General features: G+C 39.0%; 1 protein-coding gene across 1 annotated transcript; it reads right to left on the reverse strand.

Annotated features, from left to right (window-relative positions):
* Positions 1–12,169: 12,169 nt before the first annotated feature.
* LOC119523472 (zinc finger CCCH domain-containing protein 11A-like) lies at positions 12,170–14,719 on the reverse strand. Its single transcript, XM_037822257.1, is given in 2 exon segments — positions 12,170–14,383; positions 14,386–14,719. Coding segments are annotated over 2 exon segments (2,310 nt in total). The 5' UTR covers positions 14,558–14,719; the 3' UTR covers positions 12,170–12,245.
* Positions 14,720–15,179: the final 460 nt, after the last annotated feature.

A 15,179-nucleotide genomic window follows, 5' to 3' on the forward strand; every position in this document is an offset into this window, starting at 1 on the left:
AGCACACACACAAAAATAACAAGAATAATAATTAGAGTGAAAAAGAGCAATTGAAGTAAAAAAGAACACTGGGTACCTTTGTCTGTTTGTTTCCTTCCCCTATTTTTCTACTCATCCATCCATAAACTAGACAAAGTGGAGTGTGGTCCTTATGGCTTTCCCAATCCCATTGTCACCCCTCATAAGCTACATTTTTATACAACTGTCTTCAAGATTCATGGGTTCTGGGTTGTAGTTTGGTAGTTTCAGGTATCCACCAACAGCTACCCCAATCCACCACCAGCTACCCCAATTATTTAGAACCTAAAAAGGGTTGTCTAAAGTGTGCATAAGAGTGCCCCCCAGAGTGACCTCTGGGCTCCTTTTGGAATCTCTCTGCCACTGAGCTAGAGAGACAGGGCCACATCTGAGCAACAAAGAGGCATTCGGGAGGAGGCTCTTAGGCACAACCATAGGGAGGCCTAGCCTCTCCTTTGCAGCAACCGTCTTCCCAAGGGTAAAACTTATGGTAGAGGGCTCAACCCATCAAACCACCAGTCCCCTATGTCTGTGGTCATGTTAGCAACCATGGAGGTGGGGTAGGCGAATACCCCTGCATTCTCCACCGGCTCCTCAAGGGGGCACTACATCTTTTTTTTTTCCTTGTTTTCCTTTTTTTTTTTTTTTTTTTTAACTTTCCCTTCTTTTTTAAATCAACTGTATGAAAAAAAAAAGTTAAAAAGAAAACAAACATACAATAAAAGAACATTTCAAAGAGACCATAACAAGGGAGTAAGAAAAAGACAACTAACCTAAGATAACTGCTTAACTTCCAACATGTTCCTACTTTACCCCAAGAAAGTTACCTAATATAGCAACATTTCTGTGAACTTGCTCCTACTATATCCATCAGAAATTAACAGACTGTAGTCATTCCTGGGCATCCCCAGAACGTTAAATAGCTTATCTGTTCTTCTTGGATTATTGTTCCCCCTTCCTTAATTGCTCTCTACTGCTAGTTCCCCTACATTCTACATTATAAACCATTTGTTTTACATTTTTCAAAGTTCACATTAGTGGTAGCATATAATATTTCTCTTTTTGTGCCTGGCTTATTTCACTCAGCATTATGTCTTCAAGGTTCATCCATGTTGTCATATGTTTCACAAGATCGTTCCTTCTTACTGCCGCGTAGTATTCCATCGTGTGTATATACCACATTTTATTTATCCACTCATCTGTTGAAGGACATTTGGGTTGTTTCCATCTCTTGGCAATTGTGAATAATGCCGCTATGAACATTGGCGTGCAGATATCTGTTCGTGTCACTGCTTTCCGATCTTCCGGGTATATACCAAGAAGTGCAATCGCTGAGTCGAATGGTAACTCTATATCTAGTTTTCTAAGGAACTGCCAGACTGACTTCCAGAGTGGCTGAACCATTATACAGTCCCACCAACAATGAATAAGAGTTCCAATTTCTCCACATCCCCTCCAGCATTTGTAGTTTCCTGTTTGTTTAATGGCAGCCATTCTAATCGGTGTGAGATGAGATCTCATTGTGGTCTTAATTTGCATCTCTCTAATAGCTAGTGAAGCTGAACATTGTTTCATGTGTTTCTTGGCCATTTGTATTTCCTCTTCAGAGAACTGTCTTTTCATATCTTTTGCCCATTTTATAATTGGGCTGTCTGTACTATTGTCATTGAGTTGTAGGATTTCTTTATATATGCAAGACATCAGTCTTTTGTCAGATACATGGTTTCCAAAAATTTTTTCCCATTGAGTTGGCTGCCTCTTTACCTTTTTGAGAAATTCCTTTGAGGTGCAGAAACTTCTAAGCTTGCGGAGTTCCCATTTATCTATTTTTCCTTTTGTTGCTTGTGCTTTGGGTGTAAAGTCTAGGAAGTGTCTGCCTAACACAAGGTCTTGAAGATGTTTTCCTACATTATCCTCTAGGAGTTTTATGGTACGTTCTTTCATATTGAGATCTTTGGTCCATTTTGAGTTAATTTTTGTGTAGGGTGTGAGGTAGGGGTTCTCTTTCATTCTTTTGGATATGGATATCCAACTCTCCCAGCCCCACTTGTTGAAAAGACCATTATGACACAGTTCAGTGACTTTGGGGGCCTTATCAAAGATCAGTCGGCCATAGATCTGGGGGTCTATCTCCGAATTCTCAATTCGATTCCATTGATCTATATGTCTATCTTTGTGCCAGTACCATGCTGTTTTGGCAACTGTGGCTTTATAATAAGCTTCAAAGTCAGGGAGTGCAAGTCCTCCCACTTCGTTTTTCTTTTTTAGAGTGTCTTTAGCAATTCGAGGCATCTTCCCTTTCCAAATAAATTTGATAACTAGCTTTTCCAAGTCTGCAAAGTAGGTTGTTGGAATTTTGATTGGGATTGCATTGAATCTGTAGATGAGTTTGGGTAGAATTGACATCTTAATGACATTTAGCCTTCCTATTGATGAACATGGAATATTTTTCCATCTTTTAAGGTCCCCTTCTATTTCTTTTAGTAGAGTTATGTAGTTTTCTTTGTATAGGTCTTTTACATCTTTGGTTAAGTTGATTCCTAGGTACTTGATTTTTTTAGTTGCTATTGAAAATGGTATCTTTTTCTTGAGTGTCTCTTCAGTTTGTTCATTTCTAGCATATAGAAACATTACTGACTTATGTGCATTAATCTTGTATCCCGCTACTTTGCTAAATTTGTTTCTTAGCTCTAGTAGCTGTATCGTCGATTTCTCAGGGTTTTCCAGATATAAGATCATATCATCTGCAAACAATGACAGTTTTACTTCTTCTTTTCCAATTTGGATGCCTTTTATTTCTTTGTCTTGCCGGATTGCCCTGGCTAGCACTTCCAGCACAATGTTGAATAACAGTGGTGATAGCGGGCATCCTTGTCTTGTTCCTGATCTTAGAGGGAAGGCTTTCAGTCTCTCACCATTGAGTACTATGCTGGCTGTGGGTTTTTCATATATGCTCTTTATCATATTGAGGAAGTTTCCTTCAATTCCTACCTTTTGAAGTGTTTTTATCAAAAATGGATGTTGGATTTTGTCAAATGCTTTTTCAGCATCTATTGAGAAGATCATTTGGTTTTTCCCTTTCGAATTGTTAATGTGTTGTAATACATTGATTGATTTTCTTATGTTGAACCATCCTTGCATGCCTGGAATGAACCCCACTTGGTCATGGTGTATGATTTTTTAATGTGTCTTTGGATTCGATTTGCAAGTATTTTGTTGAGGATTTTTGCATCTATATTCATTAGGGAGATTGGCCGGTAGTTTTCCTTTTTTGTAGCATCTTTGCCTGGTTTTGGTATTAGATTGATGTTAGCCTCATAAAATGAGTTAGGTAGTGTTCCTTTTTCTTCAATGTTTTGAAAGAGTTTGAGTAAGATTGGGGTCAGTTCTTTCTGGAAAGTTTGGTAGAATTCCCCTGTGAAGCCATCTGGCCCTGGGCATTTATTTGTGGGAAGCTTTTTGATGAGTGATTGGATCTCTTTGCTTGTGATGGGTTGGTTGAGGTCTTCTATTTCTTCTCTGGTCAGTCTAGGTTGTTCATATGTTTCCAGGAAATTGTCCATTTCCTCTACATTATTCAATTTGTTGCCATACAGTTGTTCATAGTATCCTCTTATAATTTTTTTAATTTCTTCAGGATCTGCAGTTATGTCACCTTTTTCATTCATTATTTTGTTTATATGGGTCTTCTCTCTTTTTGATTTTGTCAGTCTAGCTAGGGGCTTGTCAATCTTGTTGATCTTCTCAAAGAACCAACTTTTGGTGATATTTATCCTCTCTATTGTTTTTTTGTTCTCTATGTCATTTATTTCTGCTTTAATCCTTGCTATTTCTTTTCTTCTACTTGGTTTAGGATTGGTTTGCTGTTCATTTTCTAGCTTCTTCAGTTGATCCATTAGTTCTTTGATTTTGGCTCTTTCTTCCTTTTTAATATATGCATTTAGTGCTATAAATTTCCCCCTCAGTACCGCTTTTGCTGCATCCCATAGGTTTTGGTATGTTGTGTTCTCATTTTCATTCGTCTCTACATATTTAGCAATTTCTCTTGCTATTTCTTCTTTAACCCACTGATTGTTTAGGAGTGTGTTGTTTAACCTCCAGGTATTTGTGAATTTTCTAAGTCTCTGATGGTTATTGACTTCTAATTGTATTCCATTGTGGTCAGAGAATGTGCTTTGAATAATTTCAATCTTTTTAAATTTATTGAGCCTCATTTTATGTCCCAGCATATGATCTATTCTGGAGAAAGTTCTGTGAGCACTAGAGAAGAATGTGTATCCTGGTGATTTCGGATGTAATGTTCTATATATGTCTGCTAAATCCAATTCATTTATCAGATTGTTTAGGTTTTCAATTTCCTTATTGGTCTTCTGTCTGGTTGATCTATCTATAGGAGAGAGTGATGTGCTGAAGTCTCCCACAATTATTGTGGAAACATCAATTGCTTCCTTTAGTTTTGCCAGTGTTTGTCTCATGTATTTTGTGGCACCTTGATTGGGTGCATAGACATTTATGATTGTTATTTCTTCTTGTTGAATTGCCCCTTTTATTAGTATGTAGTGGCCTTCTTTGTCTCTCAAAACATCCCTGCATTTGAAGTCTATTTTATCTGAGATTAATATTGCTACACCTGCTTTCTTTTGGCTGTAGCTTGCATGAAATATTTTTTTCCATCCTTTCACTTTCAATTTCTTTGTGTCCTTGTGTCTAAGACGAGTCTCTTGTATGCAACATATTGATGGCTCATTTTTTTTAATCCATTCTGCGAATCTATACCTTTTAATTGAGGAGTTTAATCCATTTACATTCAACGTTATAACCGTGAAGGCATTTCTTGAATCAGCCATCTTATCCTTTGGCAAAGCCATAGATTTTTTATGCATTTGCATTTTAGCACCTGTAGGGAATAAGTGAAGTTAAATACCAAAAATATACAATACAATAGTACTGGCATTTATAATTACCCAAATGGTTACCTTTGGTGGAGATCTTTATTCCTTTATGCTGCTTTAAGCAACTGTCTAGCATCATTTTCTTTCAGTCTGAAGAATTCCCTTTAGCATTGTTTGTAGGGTATGTCTAGTGGTGACAGACACCCTCAGATTTTATCTGGGACTGTCTTAACCTCTGCCTCACTTTTTTTGTAATTTGTTTCTGTCCACTTCTCTTTTTATTTTTAATATTATATGCTTAATGCATTTTGATGTTACTTTTTTAGTGTATATAGTTCATGACTAAAATGTTTACGTTGTGTATTATGTTTTTTAATCAACACAAACTTACTATCTGTATGTCACTAATTTTTGTCATAAATTATATTTTATCTAACACCAATAGTGTGATTAGTTTCCATTTTGTATGCTATTTCCATACATATATTCACTCATCCATTTATTTTTGGAATTTCTAGGTTGTTTAATTTTAGGAGAATCTCTAATCCACGTGTGGTTGGGTTGGCCCCCCTTTTATTCAGTATGAGAATTCTTAGCCTCAATGATCCTATTTCCCTGTGAGATGGAAGGGAGGATTAGTTCATTAAACAATAACATTCTCAAAAGAAGTCTTCAAAGAGTGGACAAACCACCTCTTAATATTTAAATGTGCCAAATAAAAAACTTTTACAATCAGTTGGGAAAATAATTGGAAGGAAATAACGGTAACATAGATTGAATCTTATCAGGCTTGGTGCTTTAATATCTCCTTTCCTACCCACAGGTGAGGCCACAGATGCCTCACAAAAAGCTTACTGTCTCTATATTCTAACAATCATAGATAATCTTTCTAGATCCCTCCTCTTACCCTGCCTCTCAACATATTTCCTCCATCTTGGCAGTCCTCTGATTGCAGTCACATTGCTTAACTCCTGCTTTTTACTTCTCCCTACTCCTCTGACTATGTATATTATATTTATTACTTGGTTTTCCATACCAGATTTGCCCCCATGGCAAATACCTGCCCTCCTCCAAGCCTAGCCACAGCTTAAAGGAGGATCTTCAGCCTAAAGATTATAAGAGATAGCAAAAATTCTGAAGTGTACAAGTATGCAAGGGATTTGAGAAAAGAAGTAACCATGTGTTTTCTCTCTCGCCCCCTGATCTAGACAGAATTAATATTGACTATACCACCAGACTATAATACAAAAAAAATGACCCTCCACTTCCTACCAATATCCTCCAACACGGGACCCAGAACTTGAAAGGTTTCATGTACAGCTATCACTAAGTACTATCACTGAACTTCATATTTTGGATGCTATTTCATTTATTATTTGTGGGTTGTTATGGATTGACTTGTGTTACCCAAAATGCTATGTTGAAGCCCTAATTCTCAGTGCCTTAAAATGTGAACTTATTTGGAAAGAGGGTTATTTCACATGAAATTAAGCAAATTGCAATGTGGCAATACTGAAGTAAGGTGAACCCTTAATCCAGTATGACAGGTGTCCTTGTAAGAAAAGAAATTTGGAAACAGACAGACAGATTGAAGCAGAGAATACCATGGATTGCTAGAAGCTACTGCCCTGCCAGAAGCCAGGAGAGACACATAGAACAGATTCTTCCCTATAGGCTCAATGGAAGCATGATCCTACCGATATCTTGATTTCTGACTTCTAGCCTCCAGAACTGTAAGACAATACATTGTCCTTGTTTTAAGCCACCAGTTTCTGATACTTTGTTACAGAAGCCCTAGGAAACTAAGACATGGGTATTTCTGACTCCTTAACTAGGCTGAACATGCCTGCATCTTATCCACCTTTATATTCCCCACATGGCCTAGTAAAGTACTTTACACATATAGGCCCTCAACAATTTTGTAAAATAAAGAAGCCAATAAAAAATAAACTATGGAAAAAATGGATGAGAACCAAGACTAGGGGGAAGAGATGACTATTCAAGAATTATGTTTACATAAATTGAGACTTGATAAATTTAATAAAGATTATTCCATGTTGGTTGGTTTGGGTAGGGATAGAAAAATAATCATCAATAACTAAAGGCATATCTCCTTTTATTGCACTTTTGTTTATTGCACTTCAGTTTATTGTGCTTTGCACATATTGCTTTTTTACAAATTGAAGGTTTGTGGCAACCCTGTGCAAGCAAGTCTATTAGCACCATTTTCCCAACAGCATGTGCTCACTTCATGTCTCTGTGTCACATTTTGGTCATTCTCACAATATTTCAAACATTTCCATTATTATTAAATCTGTTATGGTGATTTGTGATCAGTGATCTTGGGTATTACTATTGTAGTTGTTTCGTGGTGCCATGAACCCTGCCCATATAAGACAGCAAATTTAATTGATAAATACTGTGTGTGTTCTGATTCCTTCACCAACCTGCCATTTCCCCCTCTCTCTCCCTCTGCTTGGGCCTCCCTATTCCCTGAGAAACAACAGTATTGAAATTAGGCCAATTAGTAACCCTACAGTGGCCTCTAAGTATTCAAGTGAAAAGAACAGCTGCACATCTCTCACTTGAAATCAAAAGCTGGAAATGATTAAGCTTAGTGAGGAAGCCATGTCAAAAGCCAAGATAGGCTGAAAGCTAGGTCTCTTGTGCCAAAGAGTTAGCCAAGTTGTGAATGCAAAAGAAAAGTTCTTGAAGGAAATTAAAGGTGCTACTCCAGTGAACACGTTAATGATAAGAAAGCAAAACAGACTTATTGCTGATATGAAGAAAGTTTTAGAGGTCTGGATAGAAGATCAAACCAGCCACAACATTCCCTTAAGCCAAAGCCTAATCCAGAGCAAGGCCCTAACTGTCTTTGATTCTATGAAGGCTGAGAGAGACCAGGAAGCTGTAGAAAAAGTTTGAAGCTACCAGAGGTTGGTCTGTGTTGTTTCTGAAAAGACGCTGTCTCCGTAACATAAAAGTGAAAGGCGAAGCAGCAAGTGCTAATGTAGAAGCTGCAGCAAGTTATCCAGAAAATCTAGCTAAGATAATTGATGAAGGTGGCTACACTAAACTACAGATTTTCAGTGTAGACAAAACAGCCTCATATTGGAAGAAGATGCCATCTAGGACTTTGATAGCTAGAGAGAAGTCAATACCTGGCTTCAAAGCTTCAAAGGAGAGACTGATTCTCTTGTTAGGGGCTAATGAAAATGGTGACTTGACGTTGAAGCCAATGCTCATTTACCATTCTGAATATCTTAGGGACCTTGAAATTGTGCTAAACCAACTCTGCATATTCTCTATTAATGGAACAACAAAAACTGGTGACAGCACATCTGTTTACACCATGGTTTACTGAATAGTTTAAACCCACAGTTGAGACCTACTGCTCAGAAAAAAAGATTCCTTTCAAAATACGACTGCTCATTGACAAGCACCTGGTCACCCAAGAGCTCTGATGGAGATGTACAATGAGATTCATGTTGTTTTCATGCCTGCTAACACAGCATCCATTCTCCAGCTCACAGATCAAGGATTCATTTCAACTTTCAAGTCTTATTATTTAAGAAATACATTTCCTAATGCTATAACTGCCATAGATAGTGATTCTATGAATTGTCAATTGAAAGCCTTCTGGAAAGGATTCACCATTCTAGATGCTATTAAGAATATCTGCGTTTCATGGGAGGAGGTCAAAATACCAGCATTAACAAGAATTTGGAAGAAGTTGATTCCAACTCTCATGGATGACTTTGAGGGATCCAAGACTTCTGTGGAGGAAGTAACTGGTACAAATAGCAAGCGAACTAGAATTAGAAGTGGAGCCTGAAGATGCAACTGAATTGCTGCCATCTCATGATAAAACTTTAATAGATGAGGAGCTGCTTCTTAAGGATGAGCACAGGGAGTGGTTTCTTGGGATGGAATCTATTCTCAGTGAAGATGCTCTCTGTGAACATTGTTGAAATGCCAACAAAGTATTTAGAATCTTACATAAACTTAGTTGGTAAAGCAGCTGCAGAGTTTGAGAGGATTGACTCCAATTTTCAAATAAGTGGGTAAAATTCTATCAAACATCATCACAGACTATAGAGAAATCTTTGATAGATGGAAGAGTCAATTGAAGCAGTAAACTTTATTGTCTTATTTTAAGAAATTGCCACAGCCACCCAACCTTCAGCAAACATCACCTTGATCAGTCAGCAGCCATCAACATCAAGGCAAGACCCTCTACCAGCAAAAAGATTATGACTTACTGAAGGCTCAGATGATGGTTAGCATATTTTAGCAATAAAATATTTTTAAATTAATTGCAATTGATATTTATCCTAAGCACCAAGACCCTACCCCAAGCTTTGGGAGAATAAGAGCCCTCTCTTGACCAAAAATTCAGTTTAATAGATGGGAGGGAACTAACTCTGAGATACTGTTGAGGTAAACTGGTTTGATCAGAGAAAAATGGTCTATGTTAGAGGGGAAGGAGTGGTTGAGTAGAGCACATGAGGATCTGTACTGTTTTTAGACATAATGCTTTTGCATACTTAATAGACTACAGTATCATGTAAACATAACTTCTTTATGCACTGGGAAACCATAAAATTCATGTGACTTACTTTATTGCTGTGGTCTAGAACTAAACCCACAGTATATTCAAAGTATCCCTGTATATTATGTGTATAACCTGAGTTTCTTTAGACTCTACTAATGAGGCAATGGGGGGGGGGGTCCAATAGAGTCACAGTAATATTAACATCCAATCAATCTTGTGCCACCAGTTTAATCTCTGGAATCCAAGAACCCTCCCCATCTCTCCCTTCAGATTCAAGGGGGTAGAGCCAGCTCAAGCAGTGGTTCATGTGGTTTATGAGTGGCCAGTGATGGTTTCCTCCTCCTTATGGCATTTGCCATTTTTGCCTCTGCAACTCCAGACCTATGCCCTAGTGGCAGCTACTGCTTCTATTATACCTCTGGATGTCAGCCATGATGCCATAGCCTTAGTTGCTTTTCCATTCCATTCAAATTCCCTTCTGCCCTTACTTGTACATCACTGCATTACTAACTCACAAAGAGCACTGCCTTGAGATTTCAAGTTCTTAATAAGATTCTAATACTAGAGCTCTTTTACTTGACCTGTTATCTATGAAAGCCCACTACCACCACCCTGACCCTGGGCCTCCAGCACAGTACAGATCCTCATGTGCTCTACTCAACCACTCCTTCTCCTCTAACATAGACCATTTTTCTCTGATCAAACCAGTTTACCTCAACAGTATCTCAGAGTTAGTTCCCTCCCATCTATTAAACTGAATTTTTGGTCAAGAGAGGGCTCTTATTCTCCCAAAGCTTGGGGTAGGATCTTAGTGCTTAAGATAAATATCAATTGCAACTTGCCTGGTTACCATAGCTCCCATCAGAGTCCTTAAGTCCTCATATAAATAAACCCTCAGTGGGCCTGCACTGCTGGGCATCCAGATATGCTTGGACATCTCTGAATCCAGAGATGTGGTACTACCACAGTTTAACCTCTCACTTGAGGATTCCTGCTACACTTGAGTAGCTTTTTTTTTTTTTTTTTTTTTTTTTTTTTTTTTTTTTCCTACACCAGTTTTATTTAAAACACAAATAAGTATTTCTCTTTCTGTAATGGCAAATGATTCAAATAATGCTAGACATGAATCACTGACTAATACAAGGAAGGGATTTAAATATGAAACAAAATTATTTTTAAAAAGCAAAAGAATCACAGTTATGTACAAAAGGGACCTGGAATCTGTAAGCTGATTCCAAAATGAAATGAGTAGAAAATCTGTGGTGAAACCAGAACCATCCCTGCTTTGGAGAAGGGCTATCATACAACATTCAGTCAGCTGAAGATGAATTGGTAGAGAGGTGTCTATATATAAATTTCAAGCCATTTTTGCTTGTGCAGAATCATCCAGATCTTCCCAAGACTGAACGGGTAGTCCTGTGGCTTCCTTCTTTTTCCACGTTTCCAACAAGAATACATGAAGTTCAACTCTTTATGAGCCGCTTACAACAGCAGTTCCTTAGGAGCCAACATGACAGGTGGGTCAGATTTCCCTATGAGAAACAAAACTGACCACCTACAGCAAAATATCAAAATGGACAAGTCCTTCTTTCCTCTTCCTTCTAACTCTTGTACAATGTGTCTCCTTTCAAGATTATTATCCCCGTCATACTTGTTCCTTCACAAGTCAAAACCCTTGAGGTGAGATGAAGGAGACCAACATCAAGAAAAGAAAATTCAATTCTGAAATGAAGAAAACTGTAGTACTGGAAGGTATACAATACACCCCCAGAGCATCTCGATATCCCTGCTACAGTACAATTCAATGTGCTGCTATGGTCCATAGATAAATATCGGCAGCTTGAATGAGTTCATTTTTGTCCCCTCAGGCGGTTAAAGGGCACCAAATAAATACTGGGCAAGAGGAGTTTGCTGGGAGAGTTAGAAATAAAAAAAATAATAAAAATTAACCAATTTTGTCCCTGTATAATTCAATGGCATAGGAGACAAGTGCTGAAGAAAAGGGACAACTTTCATACTTAAAAAAATTCCTCTAATCATGTCACCTCTTATAGAGAATCCAGGGAATCCCAGAAATAGAAAATTAGTTTCAGAGGACTCCTGAGGCACTTTAAAGCCTTAAAAAATTACAGTAATAATAAATTAGCTATTGCTCTTCCAAGGCTTATAGAGCAGCAAAAGCATCAAAATCAGGTCCTAAGAGTATGTCCAGATTACCAGCTTCATGAGCTGCTCAGCCCTCTCTAAAGCTTAAATTTCTAAATATATTTAAAAAGACATACAGGTTTAACACAGATTAAGTAGATTTGTTTAGTGGTAATGTGAAATTTGGTCCTTAATGCTAGCAGCTGTCTTCATCCTTTCAAACACAGATGATAAAGTACATTAAGACGATACAGAAAGGAAATAATACAACAAAGGAGGAAAATAAGCCACAATTGACAAACACCTCAAGGAGTCACTAAGTTCTCTTGCACCCTCTCATTTGGATACCCCTCTCAGTCTCTTTTTGTGGAGAGAAAGGTAAAACAGAACTTGATCTCAAAGGTACTAAACAATGGCATCAAATGGACAAAATGGTTATTGAGGGTCTTTAAAATAATCTGACCCCAAAGAATATAGGACACATACAGATAATTCAGAGGTATGCTTCTGATTTGGGGCAAATTCTAGACTAAAGAAATTATCACCTCAGGTAATGTTATAATAGATGAAGCTAAGTCCAGTTTTTTGGTGTTCTTTTTTTTTTTTTTTTTTTTTAAATGTTTTCACTTCCACCTTCAACTATCAATCATTTCTGAGAGCTCAAGCAGAAGGTCATCTTCATCCTTCCCAGGATCCAAGTCAATCTCAGCTTCTAATTTGCCTCCTGAAATCTCCCATATTAGTTTCTCAAAATCATCCTCCACAGAGAGTGGGGGCTTTCCTGTTGAGGCAGAGCTGAGTCGGCGAGTTTTCGTGGCCATATGGGATGAGGAAGGGCCAGATACTTCTGGTGATGAGGGATTTGAAGATGACTGGGTTGGGAGCATTATGAGACTGTCCCTAGGTTTTTCTGTCTCAGGCACAGTAACTGATTTGTTCTCAGAGAGGAGTGGGACAACAGCCACAGCTGCTTTTTTGGCTGGGCATTCCTGCAGGACACTGCTGGGACTGAGTGGCTTCACAGCCACAATGACAGCAGGGTGGACCTCTACTGCTTTGCGTTTGGGGGCCAGTTTGGGGGATGAAACAACTTTAACCACAGATGGCTTCACATTCACTTTGGGTTTAGCTTTACCCCTTTTTTCCAAGGGCTGTGCTGCACATTTCATATTTAATATTGAATCCCCAATCCCTGAGGTTTCTACCTCCACCTTCTGGGATGCCTTTGTGGGAAGCCGCTTTGTCAGGTGCCGAGTGATGCCTGGCACAGGTTTCTCCACCACTTCAGTATTGCAAGAGGCTACATCTCCCTGAAGGGTTGTCAAAACCAGTTTTTCCTTCAGTAAAACTCCCCTCTCCTGTTGTTTCTGCATTTGCTTCTCTCTCACGGTCTCACACCTCTTGACTTGAATTTTAGTGATGCCAACTGCTGTGGTCTCATCTGAAGCCTCTTTAGCCTCTGTTGTAGTAACACTGCTCTGAGAAGCAACTTCACTTCCTTCCTGAAGTTTCTTCTCTTCTTTTATACCTGTTCTTTTGGTAATGCGGAGCAGCCGCCTTGTTCCTGGGAGGCCTTCAGGCTGAGGGTGGGAGCTGGTGCTGCTCTCAGAGTTCTGCTGCACCCTCAGTGCCTTCTCCAACTTAATTTCCTCCAGTGTTTTGATATGCACCTCCTGCATAGACTTTGTTCTACTTGTAGGCTCCTCTGACTGTCCTTTGCTGACTACAGGTGGCAAAACCACTGTTTTTTTAATGTCACTATCAGTCTTTAACTTGATGCAAGTTACATCCTTTTTGCTTTTTTGTCTCTCTGCTTCCTGCTGTCGATGTTTCTTTTCAGCCAGGACCTCAGAGAAGGTTTTGATTCGGATGGTGGAGGAGCTTCTTGTTCCTGAGGTGGAATCATCAGCTTTTGCAGGTCCTTCCGTCTTGAGTTTGGTTTGCAATTCTCCACGTTTTTGACTGGCTCTTTCAAGAAGAATTTCTTCTAGTGTCTTCACATGGATCTCTCCAACTTTAGGAACTCTCTCTGCTGCCTCCTCGTTTGAATCAGTGGACATGCCCAATCGCTGCTTCAGAGACTTAGACACTTGAACTTTCTTTGGTGTCTTCTCAATGTTAGTTTCTGAAGCTTCAACTTTCTTCCCTAGCCTCTGTGCAAGGCTACGCTTTAATGGAGGCTCACTCTCACCACCTACTGAAAATTTTCGTTTCCCCAGTCTCTCAGTAAGACTCAATCTAACCAAAGGTTCTTCTCCTTGTTTGCTGGACAGAGTTACTGTCCTCACCACAGTCCGGACATTCTCTTTTTCAGGACCTGGAACAGGATCAGGTTGGAGCAAAGGGCTGGAAACTCCAGAAGAACCTTCACCTTGCTTCTTGGATTTTTCCTTCATTTTCTTTGATTTGATTTCCTCAAGAGTTTTTATTCCAAAATTCAGACATTCACCTTGCTTTAAATTGACTCCAGGTTTCCGGGCAGAAGCCACTCTTAATCCATTATGAAGTTCAGGAGTTGGTTGCAAGGTAGGTATTTTGGTTTCATCACCTTCCTCAGAAAATTGATCATCATCATCTTCATCATCATCTGCAGCATTGATTACAACTGGTGGATGTGTGGGGCTAGGAACATTTTCTGAACTTTCCACTTTCATAACACTCCGCAGTTGGGGGGAGGGATTAGACTGGACAGACAATTTGTTCTGTTGAACCGTGACCTGGCTACCAGCCTTCACATCCTCTTCTGGTGACTCAGGCACAGTGGGCAACACAGATCAATCTCCATGTGCCGAAATCTGCACACCTGTCGAAAACAGCGCCCTTCTTGCCATAATGTGCAAACAGTTTCATTTCCTAGTGCAGCTTCACAGTGACGGAACGGGCAGCTGTCTCCTTTGGTACATGTAGAATAGAAAAAAAAATAGCAGTCTTCTCCTTGATTAGGCATGCTGAGGAGATCCTTAGATTAGAAGTGGCTTCTTGAACACGAGCCACTCCTTCCTCAAGATGAGGACCAGCTTCCAGTCCTCTTGAAATGGGTTTAATCTTCCAAAAGACAACTCAATCACAGAAATCGTCTTTAAAATGCAATCCAGAGAACAGAAACTTTACCGAACCGACGACACTATCCCTGATTCCCGCTTGCTGCCACGTCTTTCTTCTTTCTTATCCGCTGGCCGCCCGCCGTCCTCGCAGCAGCAATACCAGCAGAAATCCCAGACTGCCAGAGAACTTGAGTAGCTTTTATAATTAAAAAAAAATAAACAAACCTGTGAGAACAAAGTGAAAGCAAGCATGTGAAAGTGTTTTGAAAATTGCAAAGTACATTGCAAATTCAACATATAATTAGTTCCTCATTGCTTGTTTGTTTGCTTGTTTAATAAGAATCCATGTCCATGGGGGAACTGAAGGCATCAAAAGGAAGGGTAAAAAATGAGACAGGAATAAGAAATCAAATCGATAAACATGTGGAGAGTAATTCAAAATCTATGCGCTAAATAGAATTTCTTTGGGCCTATTTGAATGCAATACGTAGTTGCCAAATGAACAGAGGCAAAATTTGGGAGATG

The sequence above is a fragment of the Choloepus didactylus genome, chromosome X (assembly GCF_015220235.1).
Source record: "Choloepus didactylus isolate mChoDid1 chromosome X, mChoDid1.pri, whole genome shotgun sequence".
In the NCBI taxonomy this organism is placed as follows: Eukaryota; Metazoa; Chordata; class Mammalia; order Pilosa; family Megalonychidae; genus Choloepus; species Choloepus didactylus.